General features: G+C 41.1%; 1 protein-coding gene across 2 annotated transcripts in view; it reads left to right on the top strand.

The window, feature by feature from the left end:
* Positions 1-2,825, top strand: part of ERCC3 (ERCC excision repair 3, TFIIH core complex helicase subunit) — a 35,888-nt gene extending 33,063 nt beyond the window's left edge. Inside the window, exons 14-15 of one of the 2 annotated variants that reach the window (XM_045826016.1) lie at positions 328-480; positions 2,419-2,825. In XM_045826016.1, coding sequence (XP_045681972.1) covers positions 328-480; positions 2,419-2,550 — 285 coding nt within the window. In that variant the 3' untranslated portion in view covers positions 2,551-2,825. Of the gene's footprint in view, positions 1-327; positions 481-2,418 lie in introns of those variants that run through there. The other variant, XM_045826017.1, reaches the window with a different exon arrangement.
* The last annotated feature ends 21,681 nt before the right edge of the window (positions 2,826-24,506 follow it).

Raw genomic sequence — 24,506 nt, 5'->3', positions numbered from 1 at the left:
TGTCAACTGGTGCAAGATGTTTCAACATCATCAAGATCCTCGTTGATCTTTTGTTAAGGGATCATTTAGCTGTTATGTGTTGGGAGCAGATTTCTCTGGAATTTTCTTAACCTCTCCTGCTTTGCAGTCATTGATTGCATTCCTATTGAAGGTGACTGCTAAAGCTGGTCTCTGGAGTGCCCCAAGGAGCTCTCCACTGTTAACCACCTACCTACGCCACTGGTCAAAGGAAGTGACCAGAGCAAGTGAACCTGAGAGAAGGCAGTAGGGAAGGTGAGGGGAGGGAAAGCGAAGGGAGAGTGTCGCCTGCTGGTTTTGGCCTTACAGGTGATCACAAAACTTGCCGGCATGGAGGAGGAAGACCTGGCATTTTCGACGAAAGAAGAACAGCAGCAGCTCTTGCAGAAAGTCTTGGCAGCCACTGACCTGGATGCTGAGGAAGAGGTGGTGGCAGGAGAGTCTGGCTTCAGATCCAGTCAGGTGAGTGTTAGGCTGGAGTCGCTCAAGAAACCAGACAGAAGCAGTGAGCTAAGGAGCAGGGTTTATTAGTGGGGAATAAGAAGGAAAAGTGGAGCCACCAAGGGAGGTTAAGACTCACTTGGTTGTTCTTAGGGCAGGGTTTTTAAGTGCAAAAACCCACGAAGGGTAACTGGTTAAGTTGTCAGAGTCTGATTAGCAAGAGCTGGTTGCTGGGTGCCATTTCTGCTGACCGTTGTTCTTGATATATCTTGTCAGGCTCAAGTTAAAGCTGCATCCTGTTATACTGGACAGGCTGACCCCAGACCCCAACCTTAGCCAGGCATCTTTTTCCTGGGTAGGGTCTGTAGGAAGTTCCCACGATACAGTTTCCCATGGTGCCTTTCTCTCGCCTGTTGATTTTCCATTCCTCCTAGGCCTGCCTAGGTCTGTCAGTGAGTGCGTATGTGAAGCTCCTGAAGGACCGAGTCCTTAGACTTACACATGCACAGTTGTGCGTATGTGCCTGTGCAATCTTCTAAAAAAACTTGTAGAGAAGAGAATATTAACAACTCATTAAGCTGTTGGTATGTATCTTCTCTTCTGTACATCCTGTTTTACATGGCTGAGCCTGCAGTGGCTGTAATTGATCTCTGGCTCTACAAGTATTAGTATTTTTATGTTGAAGCTTAGGATGGCAGACATGACCTCAGGCTCTTACTAGGGTAGCTGTAGAAAGGAGTGTGATGGGCCTGGGGCTGCTACTCTTGGCCTGGGGCAAGTCACTTCCATCTCTGGTTTCCTTCCTAGTCCCTAGCTGAGCCTTCCAGCCTATAAAATGGATCTGAGGATCAACTCATTTTGTAGTTTCAGTACTTTGAAAAAAGTTTAGAGTTTTCTGAAAGTACTCAACTTTTTATTCTGCACATAATTATTGAATGCCTACTGTGTGTCAGGCATGGCATAATTAACAAAAGTATCATTATGGGGAATTCTTAATCAGGCCCTCCAAGGAGAGAAGCAAGTTTGGTGCTTTTGAAACTAAATTGGCATTAGAACCAAAAGGAGAGTGATGACTGGAACAAGGAAAGAGAGAAGCAACATCACCAGGAGAGGTGCCGCCCTCCCTGCAGCCAGAGACCTTGCTCCCCTCAGATCTGGGGTTTGGGGACTGGCTCAATGGCACTCTCCATGGGGGCCCCAGGGAAACTCCTTGCCTCTGACCATGTTATGGGCAACTTTGGGTCAGTCTTATCTCACAGTGGGTCCCCTGAGGCCAGGCTGTTACAGGCATTACTTCAGGGCCCATCTGTGTGTATTGTTGCCATTTGGTCCCTGTGGGTGCGAGACTCTGGGACACACCCCAGACTTGAATGGTTTCTGTTCATGGCACCTATGTCTAGGCAGGTGTGGTTATTCCTATCCAACAGATGACTTCACTGAGGTGTAGGCATTCAATATTTGCCCAAGGTCACCCAATGAGATGCAAAGACAAGATTCATACCTAGGATTTGTGGTTTTCCACTTGACTCAAAGCCTTGTGTGGAGTCTTGGGAAATTTTGAGGGACTTCTGCCCTCACTGTTAAAAAATTCTCTTCAAAAATTGTCACTAGGAGAGGTAGTGTAGCATTACGTTTAAGTATAGGAAAGCTTAAGCCAGCCTGCTGGTGTTCAAGTCCCATCTCTTTAAGAGCTGTATGATTTTATACAAGTTACTTACCCTGTCTGTGTTTCAGTTTCCTCTTCTATAAAGTGGAGATTACAATGTTTATGAGGATTAGATGAGTTAATACATGTAAGTGTGTATACTGCTTAGAACCATGCCTGAGACATGGTAAGTGGTTAATAAATGTTATTTAAATACCATAAAATTTGTTAAAAAAATTTTGAAACTTATTATAAATGTTATAAAAGGAGTGTCTTTCCCCTTGGAAACTAACAGTGGGCTGGGTCCCCCACAGGTATCTCGGCGCTTTGGCACAATGAGTTCCATGTCTGGGGCCGATGACACTGTGTACATGGAGTACCACTCAGCGAGGAGCAAGGCTTCCACCAAGCATGTACACCCCCTTTTCAAGCGCTTCCGGAAATGACATCCGTGGGGCTACGTAGACAAATCATGTTCTCCCTCCAGCGTTGGCCAAACTGATGCTATGTTGAAGAAAATATATCAAGAATTTGGTTCTGTCTCCATGGATTATCCAGGGTTTAAAAAATTAGTGGGGGGTCTACACTTTTTTGTTCTTCTCAGATCACTTTTCAAACTTGTTGGGCAATGGTCAGTCCTGTATATAAAAATGTGTAATATTTAAGGTGTATTTATCCTACTGTTTTCCTGAATAAACAAATGGACAGTTTAATCACTTTTCATTATAGATGCCCTTCTTCCTTGTCATAGGCATGCTTCATGACTGTATGACAACCCTTTGTCAAATCCACACTTTGTTGCAGGCAGAGTGAGGTGGAGCCCATTCTGAGGGAGTTACTGGGATGATGAGAAGAGATTTACTGCTTGGTGTTGAAGTGTTGATGGGGATAGGCCTCGGTAGCTGGGGATGGGGTGTGGTCCAGGCAAAGGGAAGAGCTTGAAGCAGTTTTCAGTGCTACCTGTTCCTGTTTATCTCAGGTGCATTCAACAGAGGGAACCCACAGTGTGTTGGTCCTTTAGATCACCTGAAGGCCATCACCTCCTTAGGAAGCCACAGTGCACATATCTCCTGATGGTTGATATTTTCTAAGAGAAAAACCTTGATTTCTCCCCCAAATACAGTTCTGATATTCCTGGGAGGCCGGATTCCTCTCCTAATAACAGCTTATTACCCTTGAGCCTTTGGTATCTAGTTCCTTTATTCCGAAAAAATGTCTTTGGGTTTTTTTTTCTCTTGTTCTGGAATGAAAGAAAGGGTGTTGTTAAGGAAAAGACAAGGCAGAATTGCTCCCTGAAACAAAAGTACACAGAGGCATAGATCATGAAGAAAAACTTTTGAGGTAGAGGCTCATTGTAATGGGAAACAGCATTCACACCTGGGGAGTGTTAAAAGCCTGTGTCAGTAAGGCTCTAAATTTGGAGTCCTAGCCTATTCTGTAGCTGTGCATCAGCCTTCTACTTCCCAGTGGTTAGTGTTTTTACTCCTGTCCAGTTCCACAAAGCAGTGACTTGGCAGCCCTGGGGAGGTGACAATGTCTACTGTAGCAGGAGTGCCTTGAAGCAACATCTACCTTCCCTGAATTCTACTTCTCTGAGCTGGCCTTTTGGGGACACAACACACTCTTATAGTCTGGCCAGCAGTTGGTGCTAACATGCAGCTGGGCACTTTGTCAGTGCAAACCCCAGAAATGGCCCTGAACAGCCAGACCTGAGGCCTGTGCCCAGGCACGTAAGTGCTAAGGCCTGCAGACCTGCATGTCACTTCTTAGTGGACTGGTACCTGCTGTTTTTTTGTTCCCTAACCTCTCTTGGCAGTGTTGAATTTTAAGTGAGTCTTGTGATCTTTTGCATTCTGGAAAACAGCTTACTGCAAAGAACTACCCTTCACATACAACTTAGGTAAGAGTCATGGATGCCCAGTTGATTGATTATCTATGACAAGGCCAGACATAGACCTTCCAAATACCAATTCTTTGCCTCAGATGATTAGCTGAATTGCTTTCCCCTGATGTTCAATATGAGCAAAATGCTTTTTACCCAATTGTGGTTAAGATTCTCTCCTTTTCACCTGACCCTTGGATTTTGGCTTACCTTTAGCTGACAGCCCCCTCCTGAGAACAGGCTAGACTGAGCGTCATTGTCTGGCCTATTGTCTGACTGCCACTCGCATTCATCCTGCTTCCCAACACCCTGTTTCTACCTTTTTTTTTCCCCTCACCGTAAAAGAAAAACTTTTGTCTAACCCTTTAGACACAGATCTTATGATTAGCACATTCTCCCTATTGCAATAGCTGTCCCCCACCCCCTTCGAAATAATTCTTTCAAATAAAGTCTCTTTACCAAGTCTGCACTGGGTTTTTGTTTGACACCATGAAACAAATTCCTATTCTCTAAAAGTAAGTTGGGAGACTACCCCCAGGAAGCCTAACTCCTGCCCCTAATAGTATCCTCTGCTGTGCTGTGTTCTTTATGCTTTCGTTTTGTTTTATTTTCACATGTGTATCTTATTAGCTGAGTTCTGTGTGTACCCTAATATCTGGCATACAGTAGGCACCCATTAACTCTTGAATTGGGCACTTTTCAAAGCTTATGGATTTAAAAGAAGTAAAATAACCTTGCCTATTTATTTCTTGAGGGAAGTTATGAGGGAACTGTTTACTGGTGACAGTCTATCCTGTTTTCCTCCCACCTTTTCCTTGAGTCAGCCCTTACACCCCATGGCAGTGGAATTTGCAAGGGCAAAATACCAAAATAGGAGAGCTGCACAAAGAACTGTAGAGAGGTGCTTAGGGTCTCTCTAGCTTTCCACTGAGCACTGGTTAGCACATGTACATATGGAAGCTACATGAAAGGATTAGGGAGAGCTTACCCAGGCCCTCGACTATTCCTGTTTCCACCAGCCAGAGTGAAAAAGACCTTATCATAGGGCATCTGACCGAATTTTCAGTGAGTTGTCGCCCCAGTATTGTGTAAAGTTAGCCCTCAACTAATTCTGCGTTGGTTCTGTTGAACAAAGTTTAAAAGCAACACCTGAAATGATCAAAATATTTCCAAATATCTTAACATATCCCAGAAAAAAAAAATTACTGTGCCACAGAATTATTCAGCAACCATATAGTAACAGTGTCTGACATACAATTGGAGATCACCAGGCAAGCAAAGGGCCTGAAAAATAGGATTCATAATGAAAATAAAATGGACCCACAGATGGCTCAGATGAAAGAATTAGTACACAGGGCATTAAAGTTGTAACTGTATTCCATATGTTCACAAAGTTAGAGGAAAGATTTTGCATGTTAAGTTGTAAATGATACAAAAATGATCCGAATCAAACTTCTAGAGATGAAAACTACATTGTCTAAAATGAAAAGTATACCCTGTGGGTTGTTTTGGCAGATTCTGAAATGGGTTCCAATTATCCCTTCTGGTATTCAGGCCATTGTGGATTCATCTCCCTTAGTGTGAGGCAGAAGTACAGACTTGCTTTTATTGGATAAAATCCATTGAAAGTGATAAGATGTTTAAGACTAGGTTACAAAAGACTTCAACTGGTTTCCACACTGTTCTCATTTGCTTGCTCTGACAAAGTAATCTGCCCTGGGGAGAGGCCCACATGGTAAGGAACTGACAAAGACCTCAGTCCAGTAGCCTGTGGAAGGCTGAATCCTGCCAACAACTGCAAGTGAGTTTGGAAACCAATACTTGCCCCCAGTAAGACTGACATGACTATAGCCCTAATCTACTTTGATTGCAGTCTGTGAGATACCCTGATCCAGATGAGGACCTCGATTCCTGATGCACAGAAAGTGTAAGATAGTACATGTTATTTTAAGCTACTTAATTTTAAATGTTTTAAAATTTTAAAAATTAAAAATTTTCTTACATTTTTGAAAGAAATTTATTGCTAAATTCTAGAAACGGATAGTGGTCATGGTTGCACATGATTACACAGCAAAAGATAACTAATACATATTTTGGTACCAAGAGTGAAATGCTGTTGTAACAAATAACCCAAAATGTGGGAATGGATTTGGAACTAGGAAGAGGTTGGATTTCTTTTCTCTTTTTCTTTTTTTAAAAAACGTTTTAAAAATATTTTATTTATATTTAGACAAAGGAAGGGAGGAAGAAAGAGAGGGAGAGAAACATCAGTGTGTGGTTGCCTCTTATGTGCCCCCTTCTGAGGAACTGGCCCACAACCCAGGCATGTACCCTGACTGGGAATCGAACCAGTGACACTTTGGTTTGCAGGCCGGCATTCATTCCACTGAGCCACATCAGCCAGCGCTGGAAGGATTTCTTTTGTAGTTTTATTTTAAAGATTTATTGTGGTAACATTGGACTTCCGGCCAAGTTGGAGGCATAGGTAGACGCACCGTACCTCCACGCACAACCAAGATCAGAACAACAACAATTTAGAGGCAGAATAACACCCAGAACTGATAGAAAATTTATCCGAATGGAAGTCAGACAGCCAAGAAGTTGAAATAGACCTGTTCATCCAGACTGGTAGGAGGGGTGGAGACGAGCAGCCAGGCGCGGGCCGCGGAGCGGAGAACAGGGAGAATTGGGCACATAGGGCAACTGGGAGTGCGTAAGGCATCTGGGGCGTGCAAGATCTCAGCGGGTGGATGCTGAGTGCACAGGCGGCAGCTGGCAGACCCAGTGAGGTGGTGATTATGGAGCAGGGCAGAGCACGCAACCCAGGATCCCAGAGAAGGGACTGAGGTCCCACAGAGAACAGAGCTACCACCATTGTTCCCTCTTGACCCTGCCCTCACATACAACATCACAATCTAGCTACTGGGGTGCCCAGCCCTGGAGAACACCTAAGGCTCTCCCCCCTCACCATAACAGGAGTGACCAGACCAGAGAGAGAGATGGCTCAAACAGAAGAACAAATCAGTGCCCCCAGAACTCATCCTTTTGAGTGACCAAGAAATAGCTAACCTATCAGATGCACAGTTCAAAACACTGGTGATCAGGAAGCTCATAGAATTGGTTGATTTTGGTTGCAAATTAGATGAGCAAATGCAGGTTACCATAAAAGAAATGAAGGAAAATGCACAGGGAGCCAATAGTGATGGGAAGGAAACTGGGACTCAAAATAATAGAGTGGACCAGAAGGAAGAAAGAAACAACCAAACAGGAAAGAATGGAGAAATAAAAATTCAAAAAAATGAGGAGAAGCTTGGGAACCACCAGGACATCTTTAAATGTTCCATCGATTTAAGGGGTACCAGAAGGGGAAGAGGTAGAGCAACAGATGGAGCACATATTTGAACAAATAATAAAGGAGAACTTCCCCATTCTGGCAAAGGAAATAGGCTTCCAGGAAATCCAGGAAGCTCAGAGAGTCCCAAAGAAGTTGGACCCAAGAAGAAACACACCAAGGCACATCATCATTACATTAGCCAAGGTAAAAATGAAGGAGAGAATCCTAGAAGCAGCAAGAGATAAGAGGACAGTAACCTACAAAGGAGTTCCCATCAGACTGTCAGCTGATTTCTCAAAAGAAAAAGAGACCTTACAGGCAAGAAGGGACTGGAAAGAAGTATTCCAAGTCATGAAATACAAGTACCTACATCCCAGATTACTCTATCCAGCAAAGCTTTCATTTAGAATGGAAGGGCAGATAAAGTGCTTCTCAGATAAGGTCAAGTTAAAGGAGTTCATCATCACCCAGTCCTTATTTTATGGAATGTTAAAGAGACTTATCTAAGAAAAGAAGATAAAAAAAAACATGTATAGTAAAAGGACAGCAAACTCACAATTATCAACAACCACACCTAAAGCAAAACCAAAAGAAACTAAGCAAACAACTAGAACAGGAACAGAACCACAGAAAGGGAGATCACATGAAGGGTTAGCAACAGGGGAGTGGGAGGAGGAGAAAGGGAGAAAAGGTACAGGGAATAAGTAGCATAGATTGTAGGTAGAAAATAGACAGGGGCAGGGTAAGAATAGTATGAGAAATGTAGAAGTTAAGAACTTATAAGTATGACACATGGACATGAACTAAAAGGGGGGAAGTGGGTGGGAGAGGGTGTACAGGGTGGAGGGGAGTGAAGGGGGGAAATGGGACAACTATAATATAATCAACAAAATATATTTTAAAAAAAGATTTATTGTGGTAACATTGATTGATAATAACATAAGTTTTAGGCGTACAACTTTGTAATACAACATCTGTATACGCTACTGTGTGCTCACTACCTGAAGACTGGTCTTCCTCTGTCACCATATATCTGACCCCTTTACCCTCTTCAACCTCCCTCCCACCATCTTTCCCTGTGGTAACCAACATACCATTGTCTGTATCTATAAGCTTGATTTTTCTGTTTTGTTTGTTCATTTGTTGCTTCTTTATATCCCACATCTGAGTGAAATCATACGGTTCTTGCCCTTTTGCATCTAATTTATTTAGCATTATACTCAAGTCCCATCCATGTTATTGCCAATGGCAATATTTCATCTTTTTATGGCTGAGTAGTATTTCATTGTATATTCGTACCACATCTTCTTGATCTAATCATAAGTGGAAAGGCACTTAGATTGTTTCTGTGTATTGGCTATTGTGAATAATGCTCCAATGAACATATGTCTTTATAAATGAGTATTGTAAAAATCTTTAGGTATATACCTAGAAGAGGGATTCCTGGGTGATATGGTAGCTCTATTCTTAATTTCTTGATGAATCTCTATACTGTTTTCCATACTAGCTGCACCAATTTACATTCCCACCAGTACTGGGAAGGTTCATTTTTTCCACATCCTCTATAACACTTACTTCTTTTCTTCTTGATAATAAACATTCTAACAGTTGTGAGGTGGTGTTGGGGTGCTCTGCCTGCAGAACTCCCTGCTGCTGTGGATAAGAATAAGTCTACAAAGACATGATTTTCTTGGGGAGGAAAGACTGACCAGTCTCTCAAGAGGAGAAAGGTCTTGAGCCTCTCTCTCAATGGGCTTTTATTGAGTTTACCTTGCATACAGATGCATATCGAAGAAAGGAGGTATGGTTTACAGATAACATTTCTGGGATTGTGGGAGTCCTTTTGAGTCAGGGTCTGGTAGACAAGGTGACGCCAATTGGCTGTAAAACCTTGGGAAACAAACTTATTTTGTGCTTGGACCCTCAACATTTAAATTGAGGGAGTTCTTAGCAAAGCAGGTTTCACAGCACTTACTGCATTCTTTCTCAGGTCTGATTGCTCCTTGAAACCACCAGTTCCAGCATGGGGCTGCACCCTGCTTCACATTGCTTCAGGCCTGAATCAGGCAGGGGAAGCAAGGCAGTCAAGAGATTAGGAGACATTTTACAGATAGAATGAGGACTCAGGCTATGACAAAGCCAGGGGGTGAGAGTCTTTTGTCCCTCCTCTATAATCCTCTAAGTCCTTCCCTGATGGCCCCTTCATGACTGTGCCTGTCTTAGGTTGTTCCTTCCTTGAGGAATCTTACCCATAATTGACTATCCAACCATCTTCCAGGTGCCAAGCAGGGTGAAGTAAAGGGGGCAGAGGCTGCACCCCTGCCAGGAGGGTAAGTTATGTCTTCTTAGTGGCTTATGGTCCTAAGGTCCCCTATCCGTGGGGCCTTTTCGTGTGTCAGCGGGGTTACAGCTTTTGAAACCAGGCAGGACAGTTCCCAACAACATGGTATCTCATTGTGGTTTTAATTTGCATTTTCTGTACAGTGATGTTGGCCGTCTCCTAATATAACTGTTGGCCATTTGTATTTCTTACTTGGAAAATTGTCTATTCAGGTCCTCTTCCCATTTTTTAATCAGATTTTTTATTGTTGTTGAGTTGTATGAGTTCTTTATGTGTTTTGGATATTAGCTCCTGATTGGAGGTATCATTTGCAAATACCTTCTTCCATTCATTTTGTTACCCTTTTCTTTGTTGATGTAGCTTTTTAGTTTTATGTAGTCCCATTTATTTATTTTTTTCCTTTTACTTCCCTTGTCTTTGGGGTCATAAGTTTAGTACTGAGACCACGGTCCATAAGTGTAGTGCTTGTGTTTTCTTCTGTATGTTTTATTATTTCCTGTCTTATATATTCAAATCTTTAATCCATTTTCAGTTAATTTTTGTGAATAGTGTCATATAGCAGTCTAGTTTTATTCATTTTGCATCTGGCTTTCCAGTTTTCCCACCACCATTTACTGAGGAAACATTTCTTTCTCTATTGTGTATTTTTGGTGCCAGTGTTGAAAATTAGTTGCTCAAATATATGTGGGTTTATTTCTTTATTCTCAATTCTGTTCCATTGGTTGTGTGTCTGTCCTTTGGCCAGTATCATACTGTTTTGATTATTGTAGTCTTTATAGTATAGTTTAAGGTCAGTGAGTGTGATACCTTTGGCTTTATTCCTTTTTTTTTTTTTTTCTAAATCAGGATTGCTTTGGCTATATAGGATCTTTTGTTTTTCCATACAAATCTGAGGACTTTTTGTTCTATTTCTGTGAAAAAAATGTCATTGGAATTTTGATGGAAATTGCATCAGTTTGTATATTGCTTTAGGTAACATGGCCATTTTATTTTTATTTTGCTGTTTTTCTGTTGTTGTTCAAGTATAGTTATATCCATTTCCACCCCACTATTCCCCCACTGCCCTACCCATGCCTGCCTCCAACCCTTGAATCTACCTCCTTTGGCTTTGTCCATGTATCTTTGTACACATTCCTATGGTCCTTTCCCTATTATCTCCTATTAATCCTCTCCCCCTTCCTAACTTTACTCTCAGTTTGTTCTTTATTTCAACATCTCTGGTTGTATTTTGCATGCTTGTTTTGGTGATTAGCTTCCACTTATAGGTGAGATTGTATGGTATTTCTCTTTTACTACCCGGCTTATTTCACTTAGCATAATGCTCTTCAGATACATCCATGCTGTCACAAAGGGTGGGAGCTTCTTCTTTCTTTCTGTTGTGTAACATTCCATTGTGTAAATGTACCACAGTTCTATGATCCACTTATTTACTGCTGAGCACTTAGGTTGCTTCCAGCACTTGGCTCTTGTAAATTGTGCTGCTATGAACATTGGGGTGTGTAGGTCCTCTTGAATTGGTGTTTCAGGGTTCTTAGGATATAATCCAAGCAGTGGAATTACCGGGTCAACAGCAGTTTCATCTTTAGTTTTCTGAAGAAATTCCATACTGTTTTCCACAGTGGCTGCACCAGTCTGTATTTGCACCAATCGTGCAATAGGATTCCATTTCTCCACAACCTCTCCAACACTTGTTGTTTGTTGATTTGTTTATGATGGCCATTCTGACTGGTGTGAAGTGGTGTCTCATTGTGGTTTTAATTTGCATCGCTGATGGCTAGTGATGCCGAGCATCTTTTCACATGTCTCTGGGCCCTCTGTCTGTCCTCCTTGGAGAAGTGTCTGTTCCAGGTACATTGTCCATTTTTTTTTTTTGTCTTCTTGGAGTGGAGTCATGTGAGTTCATTATGTATTTTGGAGATCAAACTCTGTCTGAAGTATCATTTGCAAATATATTTTCCCATATGGTTGGTTCTCTTTTAATTTTAATGCTTTTTTCAGCTGTGCAAGAGATTTTGAGATCCCATTTAATTATTCTTTCCTTTATGCCCCTTGCTCTAGGAGACATATTGATGAAAATACTGCTGTGTGGAATATCTGAGATTTTCCTGCTTGTCTTTTCCTCTAGGACTTTTATGGTGTCACAACTTATATTTTAATCTTTTGTCCATCTTTTTAAAGTTTTTTTAAAAGACTTTATTTTTTGAGAGAGTGAAAGGGAGGGAGAATGAGACAGAGAAAATTATCAAAGTGTGGTTGTCTCTCATGCATCCCCCACTGGGGAATTGGCCCACAACTCAGGAATGTGCCCTGACTAGGAATTGGACTGGCAACCCTTTGGTTTGCAGGCAATCACTCAATCCACTGAGCCACACCAACTAGGGCCTTTTATCCACCTTGAGTTCATTTTTGTGTATGGTGTAAGTTGGTGATCAAGTTTCATTTTTTTGCATGTAGGTATCCAGATCTCCCAACACCGTTTGCTGAAGAGGCTATTTTAGTCCATTTTATGCTTCTGCCCACTTTGTCAAATACTAATTGACCATAGAGACTTGGGCTTATTTCTGGGCTCTCTATTCTGTTCCATTGGTCTATGTGTCTGTTCTTATGCCAGTACCAGGCTGTTTTGATTACAGCAGCCTTGTAATACAGTTTGATATCTGGTATTGTGATCCCTCCTACTTTGTACTTCTTTCTCGAAATTGCTGTGGCTATTTGGGGTCATTTATGGTTCCATAAAAATTTCTGAAATGTTTGTTTTATATCTGTGAAATATGCCATTGGTATTTAAATAAGGATTGCATTGAACCCATAAATTGCTTTGGGTAATATGGACAGTTGGAGGATGTTAATTCTTCCAATCCATGAACATGGTATATGTTTCCATTTGTTAGTGTCTTCCTTTTTTTCTTCAGTGTTGTGTAGTTTTCTGAGAACAGGTTTTTCACCTCCTTGATAAGGTTTATTCCCATGTACTTTACTTTTGCAGTTGCCATAGCAAATGGGACTTTTTTTCCTGATTTCTGATTCTGACCTTTTGTTATTGGTATATAAAAAAATGCCTTTGGTTCTGAATATTGACTTTGAACCCTGCTGTTTTGCCACATTCACTTATTAGGTAGAGTAGTTTTTGGTGGAGTCTTTAGGGCTTTCTGTGTTCATTATCATGTCATCTGCAAACAATGACAGCTTTGCTTCCTCCTTTCCAATTTGGATACCTTTTATTTCTCTCTCTTCTCTGATAGCTGTGGCTAGTACTTCCAATACTGTGTTGAATAGAAGTGGTAAAAGCAGACATCTTTGTCTTGTTCCTGATCTTAGTGGGAAAGCTTTTAGTTTTTGGTCATTGAGTATGATGTTGGCTATAGGTCTCTCTTATATGGCCTTTATTATGTTGAGGAATGCTTCTTTTACACCCACTTTGCTGAGTGTTTTTTATCATAAATGGGTGCTGTACCTTATCAAATGATTTCCCTCATCAAATGCTTTTCCCTCATCTGTTAATATGATCATGTGATTTATGTATTTCCTTTTGTTTATGTGATATGTTACACTTATTGATTTGTGAATGTTGTACCATCTTTGCATCCCTGGGATGAATCTCACTTGATCATAATGTATGATCTTTTTAATGTATTGCTGGATGCAGTTTGCCAATATTTTGCTGAGGATTTTAGTGTCTGTGTTCATCAGTGATTTTGGACTGTAGTTTTCCCTCTTTGTTGTGCCTTTGTCTGGTTTTGGAATTAGGATGATGCTGACTTTGTAAAAAGTTTGGGAGTCTTTCCTCTTCTTGGATTTTTTGGAATAATTTGTTAAAAGATAGGGGTTAGCTCTTCCTTAAATGTTTTGTAAAATTGTCTTGTGAAACTGTCGGTTCTAGGGCTTTAGTGTGCCAAGAGTTTTTGATTACAGCTTTGATTTCATCAGCGGTTATTAGTCTGTTCAGGCTTTCTGCTTCTTCTTCACTGAGTTTTGGAAGATTATGTTTTTCTAGAAATTTATCCATTTCACCCTAGTTTTCAAATTACTTGGCATATAGTTGTTCTTAGTAATGTCTTACAATTCTTTGTATCTCTGTGGTATCAGTTGCAGTCTCTTCTCTTTCATTTCTGATTGTGTTTATTTGGGTCCTCTCTTTTTTTTTCTTGATGAGTCTGCTTAAAGGCTTGTCAATTTTGTTTATCTTTTCAAAGAACCAAGTCCTGGATTTATTGATCCTTTGGATTGTTGTTTTAATCTCTATGTCCTTTAATTCTGCTCTCATCTTCATTTTTTCCTTCCCTGTATTTGCTTTGGGCTTTGTTTTTTTGTGGTTCCTCCAGTTCTTGTTGATGTAGGGTTATGTTGTTTATTTGAAATGTTTCTATGTTTTTTAGATAGGCCTGTATCGCTATGAACTTCCCTCTCAGGACTGCCTTCGCTCTGTCCCATAAGTTTTGGACTGTTGTGGTTCGTTTACATTTTTTTCTACAAACTTTTTTATTTCTTCACTGATATCATTATTAATCCATTCACTGTTTAATAGCATGCTATTCAATTTCCATGAGTTTGTGTGTTTTTTAATTTTTTCCTTGAGGTTAGTTTCTGGTTTCAGTCCTTTATGGTGTGAGAAAATGCTTGATATCATTCCAATTTTCTTGAATTTGTTGAGACTTATTTTGTGTCCTATTGTGATCTATCTTTGAAAATGTTGCATGTGCATTTGGCGAGAACGTGTTCTTTGCTTCTTTGGAATGAAACATTCTATGTGTATCTGTTATTGTTCAGTGCTTGTTCAGTGCTGCAATATCCTTGTTGACATTTTGAAAGATGTATCCATTTGATAATGTGGTGTTAAAATCCCCTAGTATATGTGTGTTGCTGTGTATATCTTTCTTGAAGTCCTCCAAGATTTTCTTGTATATTTGGGTGCTCCTATGTTGGGTGCATATATGTTTACAATGTTTATGTCTTGAGTATTATGATGGCTTTTGAAGTATATATTGTCTGAGACACGTGTTGCTACCCCAGCTTTTTTTTTCCCCTGTCCATTTGCTTGGAATATTTTTTTCCAAACCTTCACTTTCAGTCTGTGTAGGTATTTTTTTCTGAGGTGGAATTCTGGTAGGCAGCATATGCGTGGGTTATTTTCCCTTATTCATTCAGCTACCCTTTGTCTTTTGATTGGATCATTTAATCCATTAACATTTAAGGTTATTATTGGTAGGTACTTATTCATTGTCATTTTATCCACTTTGTACCTGTGTTCTTCTCTGTCACTCTTTTTCTTCCTCTTCTTATTTTTTAAAATATTTTATTTATTTAATTTTAGAGAGAGGGGAAGGGAAGGAGAAAGACAGGGAGAGAAAGACCAATGTGTGGTTCCCTCTCATGCGCCCCCACGGGGGAACAGGCCCACAACTCAGGCATGTATCCTGACTGGGAATTAAACTGGAAACCCTTTGGTTTCTAGACTGGCAGTCAATCCACTGAACTACACCAGCCCGGGCTGCTTCCTCTTCTTATAGCAGTACCTTTAGCATGTCTTGAAGGACTGGTTTTGTGGACATATATTGTTTTAGCCTTCTTTTGTCTGGGAAACTTCTTATTTCACCTTCTGTTTTAATTGAGAAGCTCTCTGGGTAGAGTAGTTTTGGTTGCAGGTCTTTGCTTTTCATTACTTGGAATATTCCTTGTCATTCTATCCTGATCTGTATTGTGTCTGTTGAGAACTCAGCTGCTAGTCTTATTGGAGTTCCCTTGTATGTTACTTCTTGTTTCTTCCTTGCTGCTTTTAAGATTCTCTTTTTGTCTTTACAACTTGGCTTTTTAATTATGACATGTCTTGGAGTAGACCTCTTGGATTCATCTTGATTGGGACCCTCTGCGCTTCCTAAACTTGCATGTTTTTCCCCCTCTCCAGGTTTGGAAAGTTTTTAGTCACTTTTTTCAAACACGGTTTCTATCCCTTGTTCCTTTTCTCCTTCTGGTATTCCTATGATTTGAATGTTGTTGCATTTCATGTTATCTTGGAGTTCCCTTAAGCTATCTTCAAATTTTTTAATCTTTTTTCATACAGCTACTCTACCTGGGTGTTTCTTTCTACCTTGTCTTCCAGCTCACTAATTCAGTCCTCTGCTTCATCCAACCTGCTTGTAATTCCTTCTAGTGTGTTTTTTATTTCAGAAATTGTATTCTTCATTTCTTCTTGGTTCTTGTTTATAGTTTACATTTCTTTTTTCATATGTTGTAGTTCTCACATAGTTTCTTGTACTTGTCTGTGAGTTCCTTGAATATACTTATAACCAAACTATCTGATAGTTTGCTTGCCTCTACTTCATTTAGCTCTGGTAGTATGGAGTTTTCCATTCTTTTTGGTTGCAGGTTCTTTCTTTGTTTCCCCATTTTAGGTGACTCTTTTGTTTGTTTCTGTGATTCCTGATGCTCTGCTTTGCTAGTTGTCCTTTGTAGGGTGAACTTCTATGTAGGAATTCCGTGGGATTCAATGGTGTGCTCTCTTTGATCTCTTTGTGTGGATACTCTAGGATTGTTCTTTCTTCAGTTTGTATGGGTTGTCTTGTTGTACTGGGGTTTTACCTGTTGGTGGTTTCTGATGCGTGGGTCACTGGCCAGCAGTGATCACAGAACGCTGTGGATGGCTCGTCGAAACGCAAGAAAAAAACATGCACAGAGACAGACCAGTTTCTGTGGAGAAGTAGGGACAGAACGGCCACCCCCTCTAGTGGGGAGCACACCAATTTACCGTCCAAACCAGCTTTTATTGGGTTTGTTTTGCATAAGAACTTAGGTAAAGCACATTATTCATTGTGAGGAAGTAAGGATCAAACGATAGGTAACAAGGAACTCTGAAGGTCTGTTTTGAGTCAGGGTCAAAGAGCTGTAAGACTTTAAGGAACAAACTAACTTCCTCCTTGGACCCTTCTCATTCAACTGAGAGCATTCTAAACAAAGAAGGTTTCACAGGAATTTACATGTTCTTTCTTAGGCCTGATCACCCGGGTAATCCGCCCCTTCCAGCACAGGGCGGCACCACCCTCTCATTGTTTCAGGCTTAGGAGGAGCAAGGGAAGTAAGGCAGTCAAGAGATTAAGAGATTTTCTTGCAGAGCAGGAGGACTTGGGCTTTGTCAAAGCCAAAGGGTGAGAGTCCAACACCCCCTTTTGCCATAGCCTCCAAAGCCCTTCTTTTGGGGGCCTCCCATGTGATCATGCCTGTCTTAGGTCATTCCCCCCCTTGGGGAATCTTACCCGTCATTGGCTAACCGACCAAGCATTGGGGTCCTGGCAGGGTGAGGTATGAAGGAGCAGAAGCAGTGCTCCTGTCAGGGAGATAAGCTTGTCTCCTTGCTGGCTTATGGTTCCAAAGGCATTCCCTTAGCCTTAGCCTAGGCGGGGGTTACAGCTTCTGATTCCAGGCAGGGTGGTTCCCAACAGGTTTCTTTGTTTGTGGCTTCTCTCCTCCAGTGGGTTTACTGGTGTTCACAACTCCCACTTTATTTTGTGTGTGATCAATGGCAGGGGGAAGGCAAAACTGATTAAGACATTGGGAAAGTATTCTATGGGATTTAAAGTACCAAACAAGTAGAAAACAGATAGGAGATCCTTTGGAGAAGTACAGTGATAACCCTGATATTTCACCCAACTAGCCACTTTTTATAAAAGGTGAAAAAAAAGTAGGACTCTTATTAGAGGGGAGAAAAAATATGAGCTGAATCCAGAAGATAGGGTGCTACTGCAAGTTTAGATGGTGAGATATAGTGAGAGTGCGGGATAGAAACTAGGCATAATGTGTGAGAGAATAAAGTTAACCACAACAGTAATAAAGTTCAGGAAGACAGTGAAATGGGCCAAGACTAGGGAGGAGTGCTGTGTAGGACTGACATAATATGGAACAACAATTATTTACAATAATACAGGAACAACAATAATGTGACAAGAAATATATGATCTGAATAAAAAGAATAGAAAAAAAAGACCAAGAGTAGTGTGTTATTGGAATACAAGTGAAGTGAGAGTAGAAAAAATTGAATGGAATGTGAAAGGGAGAACAAAGAAAACCAGTCAAACAATGCAGTTAAACTAAGAAAATGAAGAAAACTGAACAGAAAGAAGAGGAAAAAGTAATAAAAGAAAAATAATGAAAGAAATAAGAAAAATAGAAAATAAAATGCAAGTTCTGTAGGGATAGCAAAGTGAAATTTTTCTCAGTTTCTCAGTTGTTGGCATTAGTCTTCTGATCTCTCTCTGGATCTGTATTTGGTCCTTTAACACCTCCAGGGCTTATTGTTTCACACTTTGGGGGAAGAAAGAAGCCTCATGTTGACTTAAAACCCACCAAGTGTGTTCTTCTGGTTTTCCTGGATGCTGAAGGCAGAGGGGGGTTGGACTTTAAGTTTTTCCTTTCCTGTGGTTTTGCACTGCACCCACTGTCCCTCTGCGCCAGGCCAATGCCTTTAATCCACCATGCTGTAATGCCTGTGAGGTGCGTTGATCAGAAGCAACTTGCACCAGTCCTCCTTCCTCTTTGCTGGGCTTGGTGCTGTGCAATCTCAAAGTCCTTTCAGGACTGTTTAGTTCCCTTATTAAATTAAGTTTCTCTTGACTTCCGGCCAGATGGAGCCATAGGTGGACGCACCGTACCTCCACGCACAACCAAGATCAGAACAACAACAATTTAGAGGCAGAATAACACCCAGAACTGATAGAAAATTTATCTGAATGGAAGTCACACAGCCAAGAAGTTGAAATAGATCCGTTCATCCAGATCGGTAGGAGGAGTGGACACGAGCAGCCGGGCATGGGCCGCGGAGCGGAGAACAGGGAGAATTGGGCACATAAGGCAATTGAGAGCACATAAGGCATCTGGGGTGCGTAGGATCACAGCGGGTGGACCCTGAGTACACAAGTGGCAGCTGGCAGACCCAGTGAGGCGGTGATTGTGGAGCAGGGCAGAGCACGCAACCCAGGATCCCAGAGAAGGGACTGAGGTCCCACAGAGAACAGAGCTACCACCATTGTTCCCTCTTGACCCTGCCCTCACATACAACGTCACAATCTAGCTACTGGGGTGCCCAGCCCTGGAGAACACCTAAGGCTCTCCCCCTCACCATAACAGGAGTGACCAGACCAAAAAAAAAAAGAGAGAGATGGCTCAAACAGAAGAACAAATCAGTGCCCCAGAACTCATCCTTTTGAGTGACCAAGAAATAGCTAACCTATCAGATGCACAGTTCAAAACACTGGTGATCAGGAAGCTCATAGAATTGGTTGATTTTGGTTGCAAATTAGATGAACAAATGCAGGTTACCATAAAAGAAATGAAGGAAAATGCACAGGGAACCAATAGTGATGGGAAGGAAACTGGGACTCAAAACAATAGAGTAGACCAGAAGAAAGAAAAAAACAACCAAATAGGAAAGAATGGAGAAATAAAAATTCAAAAAAATGAGGAGAAGCTTAGGAACCTCCAGGACATCTTGAAACATTCCAACATCCGAATTATAGGGGTACCAGAAGGGGAAGAGGAAGAGTAACAGATTGAAAACATATTTGAACAAATAATAAAGGAGAACTTCCCCATTCTGGCAAAGGAAATAAACTTCCAGGAAGTCCAGGAAGCTCAGAGAGTCCCAAAGAAGTTGGACCCAAGAAGAAACACACCAAGGCACATCATCATTACATTAGCCAAGGTAAAAATGAAGGAGAGAATCCTAGAAGCAGCAAGAGATAAGAGGACAGTAACCTACAAAGGAGTTCCCATCAGACTGTCAGCTGATTTCTCAAAAGAAAAGAGACCTTACAGGCAAGAAGGGACTGGAAAGAAGTATTCCAAGTCATGAAATACAAGTACCTACATCCCAGATTACTCTATCCAGCAAAGCTTTCATTTAGAATGGAAGGGCAGATAAAGTGCTTCTCAGATAAGGTCAAGTTAAAGGAGTTCATCATCACCCAGTCCTTATTTTATGGAATGTTAAAGAGACTTATCTAAGAAAAGAAGATAAAAAAAAACATGTATAGTAAAAGGACAGCAAACTCACAATTATCAACAACCACACCTAAAGCAAAACCAAAAGAAACTAAGCAAACAACTAGAACAGGAACAGAACCACAGAAAGGGAGATCACATGAAGGGTTAGCAACAGGGGAGTGGGAGGAGGAGAAAGGGAGAAAAGGTACAGGGAATAAGTAGCATAGATTGTAGGTAGAAAATAGACAGGGGCAGGGTAAGAATAGTATGAGAAATGTAGAAGTTAAGAACTTATAAGTATGACACATGGACATGAACTAAAGGGAGGGGGGATGTGGGTTGGAGAGGGTGTACAGGGTGGAGGGGAGTGAAGGGGGGAAATGGGACAACTGTAATAGCATAATCAATAAAATATATTTAAAAAATATTAAGTCTCTCTGGGAACTGCGATCCCTCTGAACCTCTGCTGCCCTCCTCTGATCAGTCAATGTGGGCACCCTTCCTCCTCCCTATCACTGAATGTGACCATTTTAACAATGTTGAATCTTCCAGTCTATTAATGTGGAATATATATGTATTTCTTTGTGTCTTCTACAATTTCTTTCAACAAGGCCTTGTAGTTTTCAGAATACAGATCCTTCACCTCCTTTGGTAAGTGTCTTATTCATTTTGTATCCTAAAAATTTGTTGTATCTGTTTGCTGTTTCTAATAGTTTTAAGACTATTAGACTTAAGACTTGGAGCCTTGAAGGTTTTCTATATACAGAATCATGTCATCTACAAATAGTGATGGTTCTACTTCTTTATTCTCATTTGGATGCCTTTTGTTTCTTATTCTTTACTGATTGCTCTGGACAGGACTTCCAGTACCCTGTTAAATAACAATGGCAAGTGTAGGCATCCTTGTCTTGTTCCTGATCTCAGAGAGTAAGCTTTCAGTTTTTCAACATTGAATATATTAGTGGAGGGTTTGTCCTATATGCCCATTGCTAGGTTGAGATACTTTCCTTCTGTATCTATTTTACTGAGTGTTTTAAACATAAATGGATGCTGTGCCTTGGGAAATGCTTTTTCTGCATTTATTGATACAACCATATGATTTTTATCTTTTATTTGGTAACGTCGAATGATTTGTGGATGTTGATCCATTCTAACATCCCTCAAATGAACCCTGCTTAATCATGATGTATGATCCTTTTAATGTATTTGATTTGCTAGTATTTTTAAAGGAATTTTTGCATCTATGTTCATCAGAGATATTGGCCTGTAATTTTCTTTTCTGTGTGTGTAGCCCTTACTGGGTTTTGGTATCAGGGTAATGTTGGCCTATTAAAATGAGGTAGGAGGTAGTCCTTTTCCTTCAGTTTTTTTTTGGAAGAGGTTGAGAAGTATAGGTGACACGGGTGGGCACAGTTAACCAGGTTCTTGGTGATTGCAGACAAAGTATCAAACTGAACAGAGTTTACAGCAGAAAAAGAGAGAGACCAGACTTATTAAGCAATAGTATACTCCACAGAACATGGGAGCAGGCCAACACCCTGTAGAGACTGACCTCAGAGGCTGGAGGGATTCTATTCTTATAGGGTGGATATTTCCTAGCTAATTTTGGTGGGCTTTTATTGCACATGTACAAGTATTTGTATTACTTGAAAGCTACTGTGCATGTGGTCTCCCATGATTTTTCTTGATTGGTCACCAGGGAAGGGGGTCTCACAATGTTAATTTATTATAATGATATTATAATGAAGCAGGGGTCATGTAGCATCTTTTGTTCAGGTGTATTCATGAGTCACCATGATCCAGCACTTTTCCAGAAAGTAGGAACAACTGGTCTTAGAACAGGGTCTTTGTCCTGTATGCATGTCCTTTATCTTAGCCCTGGGGCACCTCCGGAGTTTCCTATCTCCTGCTTCAACTTTCCCCCTGAGAGACACGGTTCTCAAAAATCTTTTGGGGGTTGTTGAAGGGTGAAGATCATTCTTCTGTAACTTCTTTTGGCTTAGATTGGGCAGTCATCCCTGCCTATGGAGAACCAAGAAACTCTCACCCTATTCTATCTAGAGGTTGAAGAGGACCTCCTGACGCTATCACAGATGCTGTATGTTGGTCAGCTTCAACATCACTCTCAGGGATTGGTTGGAAACCCTGGAGAATTATTAATTTGATATGGAACTGCTTAAGTCTAGAAGATACAAATTTAACAGGTAAATTAAACAAACAAGGTCCTAAAAGTAGTAAGAGCAGCAATGTTATTAAGGGACTTAAGATGGGTAATAGCTACATTAAGCTAGGGAGACAGGAGGTCAGGGTATCCCTAATTCCTTGGCCCTGTTAATTATATTTATGTAGCTACTCTGCCTGTTCATAAATTTTCCTCATGTTAGTTTCAACCATCCCAGAGTTATTTACATAGATGTGGCAGGTTTTATTGATAACGGTGCATATCACACCTTGTTCTGTTAGAATAGTCAAGGGAGAGGTGGTTATCCATGACTGTATTTGTCAGTGAGTCTACTGATCTTGAGGGTCCAGCTAGAGTATCAGCAGTGTCTTTGGAGACTTCTTCTATAATCTTAATGAGTTCCCTTAGAGTGGCCTCATGGTAGGCAAAGCCTCCCCAGGGGGCTGCAGGGGCTATAGTGGCAGCAGCTCCAGCCACTATTAGACCAAAAGTTTATTTATTTATTTTTTTGCTGAGAGATGGACTTTTAGGACCCTGGGTTATATTTATAATGGTAAGGTCTTGGGGTGCCAAGGTCCCTAAAGTGCAGTCACCCCTATGTTTAGAGTTGCTGACGTATGTATAAGCAATAGCTTCTTGAAGTTCTGAATAATCTGTTAGCCAGTTATTGGGAGTCCCACAAAGCCAGGCCCAGGGGTGCTGCGACGACTGTGGCATTGGTGGAATTATATCTGCTAAGGAGGGTGTATGGCAAGGGGGAAAGGCAATCCTTAAGGGGGCCTAAGTTATTTTCCTGATGTCCTGCAGGAATTGGTAGAAATGTTGCTAATACCTATTGAAACGATTGGTCTAGCAAGTCAGTCCTGCTGGAGTGAGTAGGATTAATAATGTCTGAATAGGAATGGGTCAAATCTGGGGATGATTGTGTAGGCATTAAGGAGGCTGGATTTACTGTATTATAGGTCTTCACAGTTACTTTAGGAATGTCCAGAAGAAGGGCCTGATATTTGGTCAGTCTGTTTCCTGTTAGTCAGAGGTGCCCTTTCATTTCTAATACTTCTTGTACCTGATGGGGAGTTAAGACCTCTAGCTTCTGCCCAAGAGTTAGTTTAGCAGCTTCCTCAGTTAGCATAGTTGTGGCTGCAACTACTCTTAGACACAGAGGCTACCCAGTTGCTACAGTGTCCAGTTTCTTTTGAGAAATATGTAACCAGTTGAGGTTCATTCCTTAGTCGTTGGTCTAAGAGCCCTAAAGCTATTCCTTGCTTCTCTGCTATGTGGAGACAGAAAGGCTTGTTTAAGTTAGGGATGCCTAAGGCTGGGGCCTCAACTAGGGCCTGCTTAATTTTATTAAAAGCCTGATCACATTCCTTTCCCCATATAACGGGTTTAGTGTCTGGCCCCTTAGTAGCTTCACCCAAAGGTTTGGCAATTAGCCTAAAGTTGGGTATCCAAGTCTACAGAATCCTGTCATTACAAAAAGAAGTGAAGCTGCTGTTTAGTAGCAGGTGGAGTTAACTCAGTAATGGCTTTAATTCTTTCTTGTGATAATTGCCTAGACCGAGGGGTCAAAATATACTCTAAATAATTTACTTTTTGTTTGGTAATCTGAGCCTTCTTCTTTGATACCCGATATGCTCTTTCAGCTAGGAAATTCGGAGTCTGGATGGTATTTTGATCAGAAGCCTCCTTGGAGGGGCTGCAGATTAGTATGTCATCTACATACTGTAAAATGGCCTCTCCTTGTAGCTGTAAATCTCTAAGATCCATTTCTAATACCCTAGCAAAGGGGTGGGGACTGTCCCTGAACCCTTGCAGCAACACAGTCCAAGTGTATTGCTGATGTGTCATTGTCTTTGGATCAGTCCACTCAAAACCAAACAAACACTGAGAGTCAGGATGCAAAGGGATGCAGAAGAAGGCATCTTTCAAACCTAACACTGAATACCACTGAGCATCATCAGCTACCTGTGAGAGCAAGGTGTAAGGGTTAGCTACTATTGGATGTAAAGTGACTACTGCTTCATTGACTAACCTTAGATCCTGGAGTAGCCTATACTCTCTTGTGGGTTTTCTCACTGGTAAGATGGGAGTATTGCAAGGAGATTGACAAGGAACTATGAACCCATGCTGTATAAATTTAATTATGATAGGCTGTAATCCCTCCAAAGCCTCTTGTTTAATAGGATACTGCTTCCTGTGAGGATAATCTGTCTTGAGTTTTAATTGGATTTTAACTGGTAATGCAGTCTTTTTCCTCCCCAGAATTCCTGACTCCCAAACTAGTGGGTTTGTTGCATCCAGAACTGAACTTGGGATTTCCTCCTGGTTTTGGTTACTACTGATTATCAGGCCTTACTTAAGTGGCTCTTCAGGGAACAGCAAGATGGTTCCCATATGGCTAAAAGGTCCTGACCTAACAGAGGAATAGGGCACTGAGGAATATTCAAAAAGGAGTGTTTGAATTTTTGACTCTCAAATTGGCAAGTGATAGGAAATGTATAGAAATAGGTCTCAAGGTTTCCTTCAACCCCCATTATCTTAGCTGATTTGGAGAAAAGAGGTCCAGAGTAACAGTTAAGGTCAGAGTAAGTGGCCCCAGTATCAACAAGAAAGTTGATTTTCTTACCTGCCACATCTAGAGTTACCCGGGGCTCTTCAGTAGAGATGGGAATATGAGTATCCCCTGGGGCT

The sequence above is a fragment of the Phyllostomus hastatus genome, unplaced genomic scaffold (assembly GCF_019186645.2).
Source record: "Phyllostomus hastatus isolate PE091 unplaced genomic scaffold, TTU_PhHast_1.1 phas_scaffold_60, whole genome shotgun sequence".
Taxonomy (NCBI): Eukaryota; Metazoa; Chordata; class Mammalia; order Chiroptera; family Phyllostomidae; genus Phyllostomus; species Phyllostomus hastatus.
This window is presented reverse-complemented; position numbering and strand designations above follow the sequence as displayed.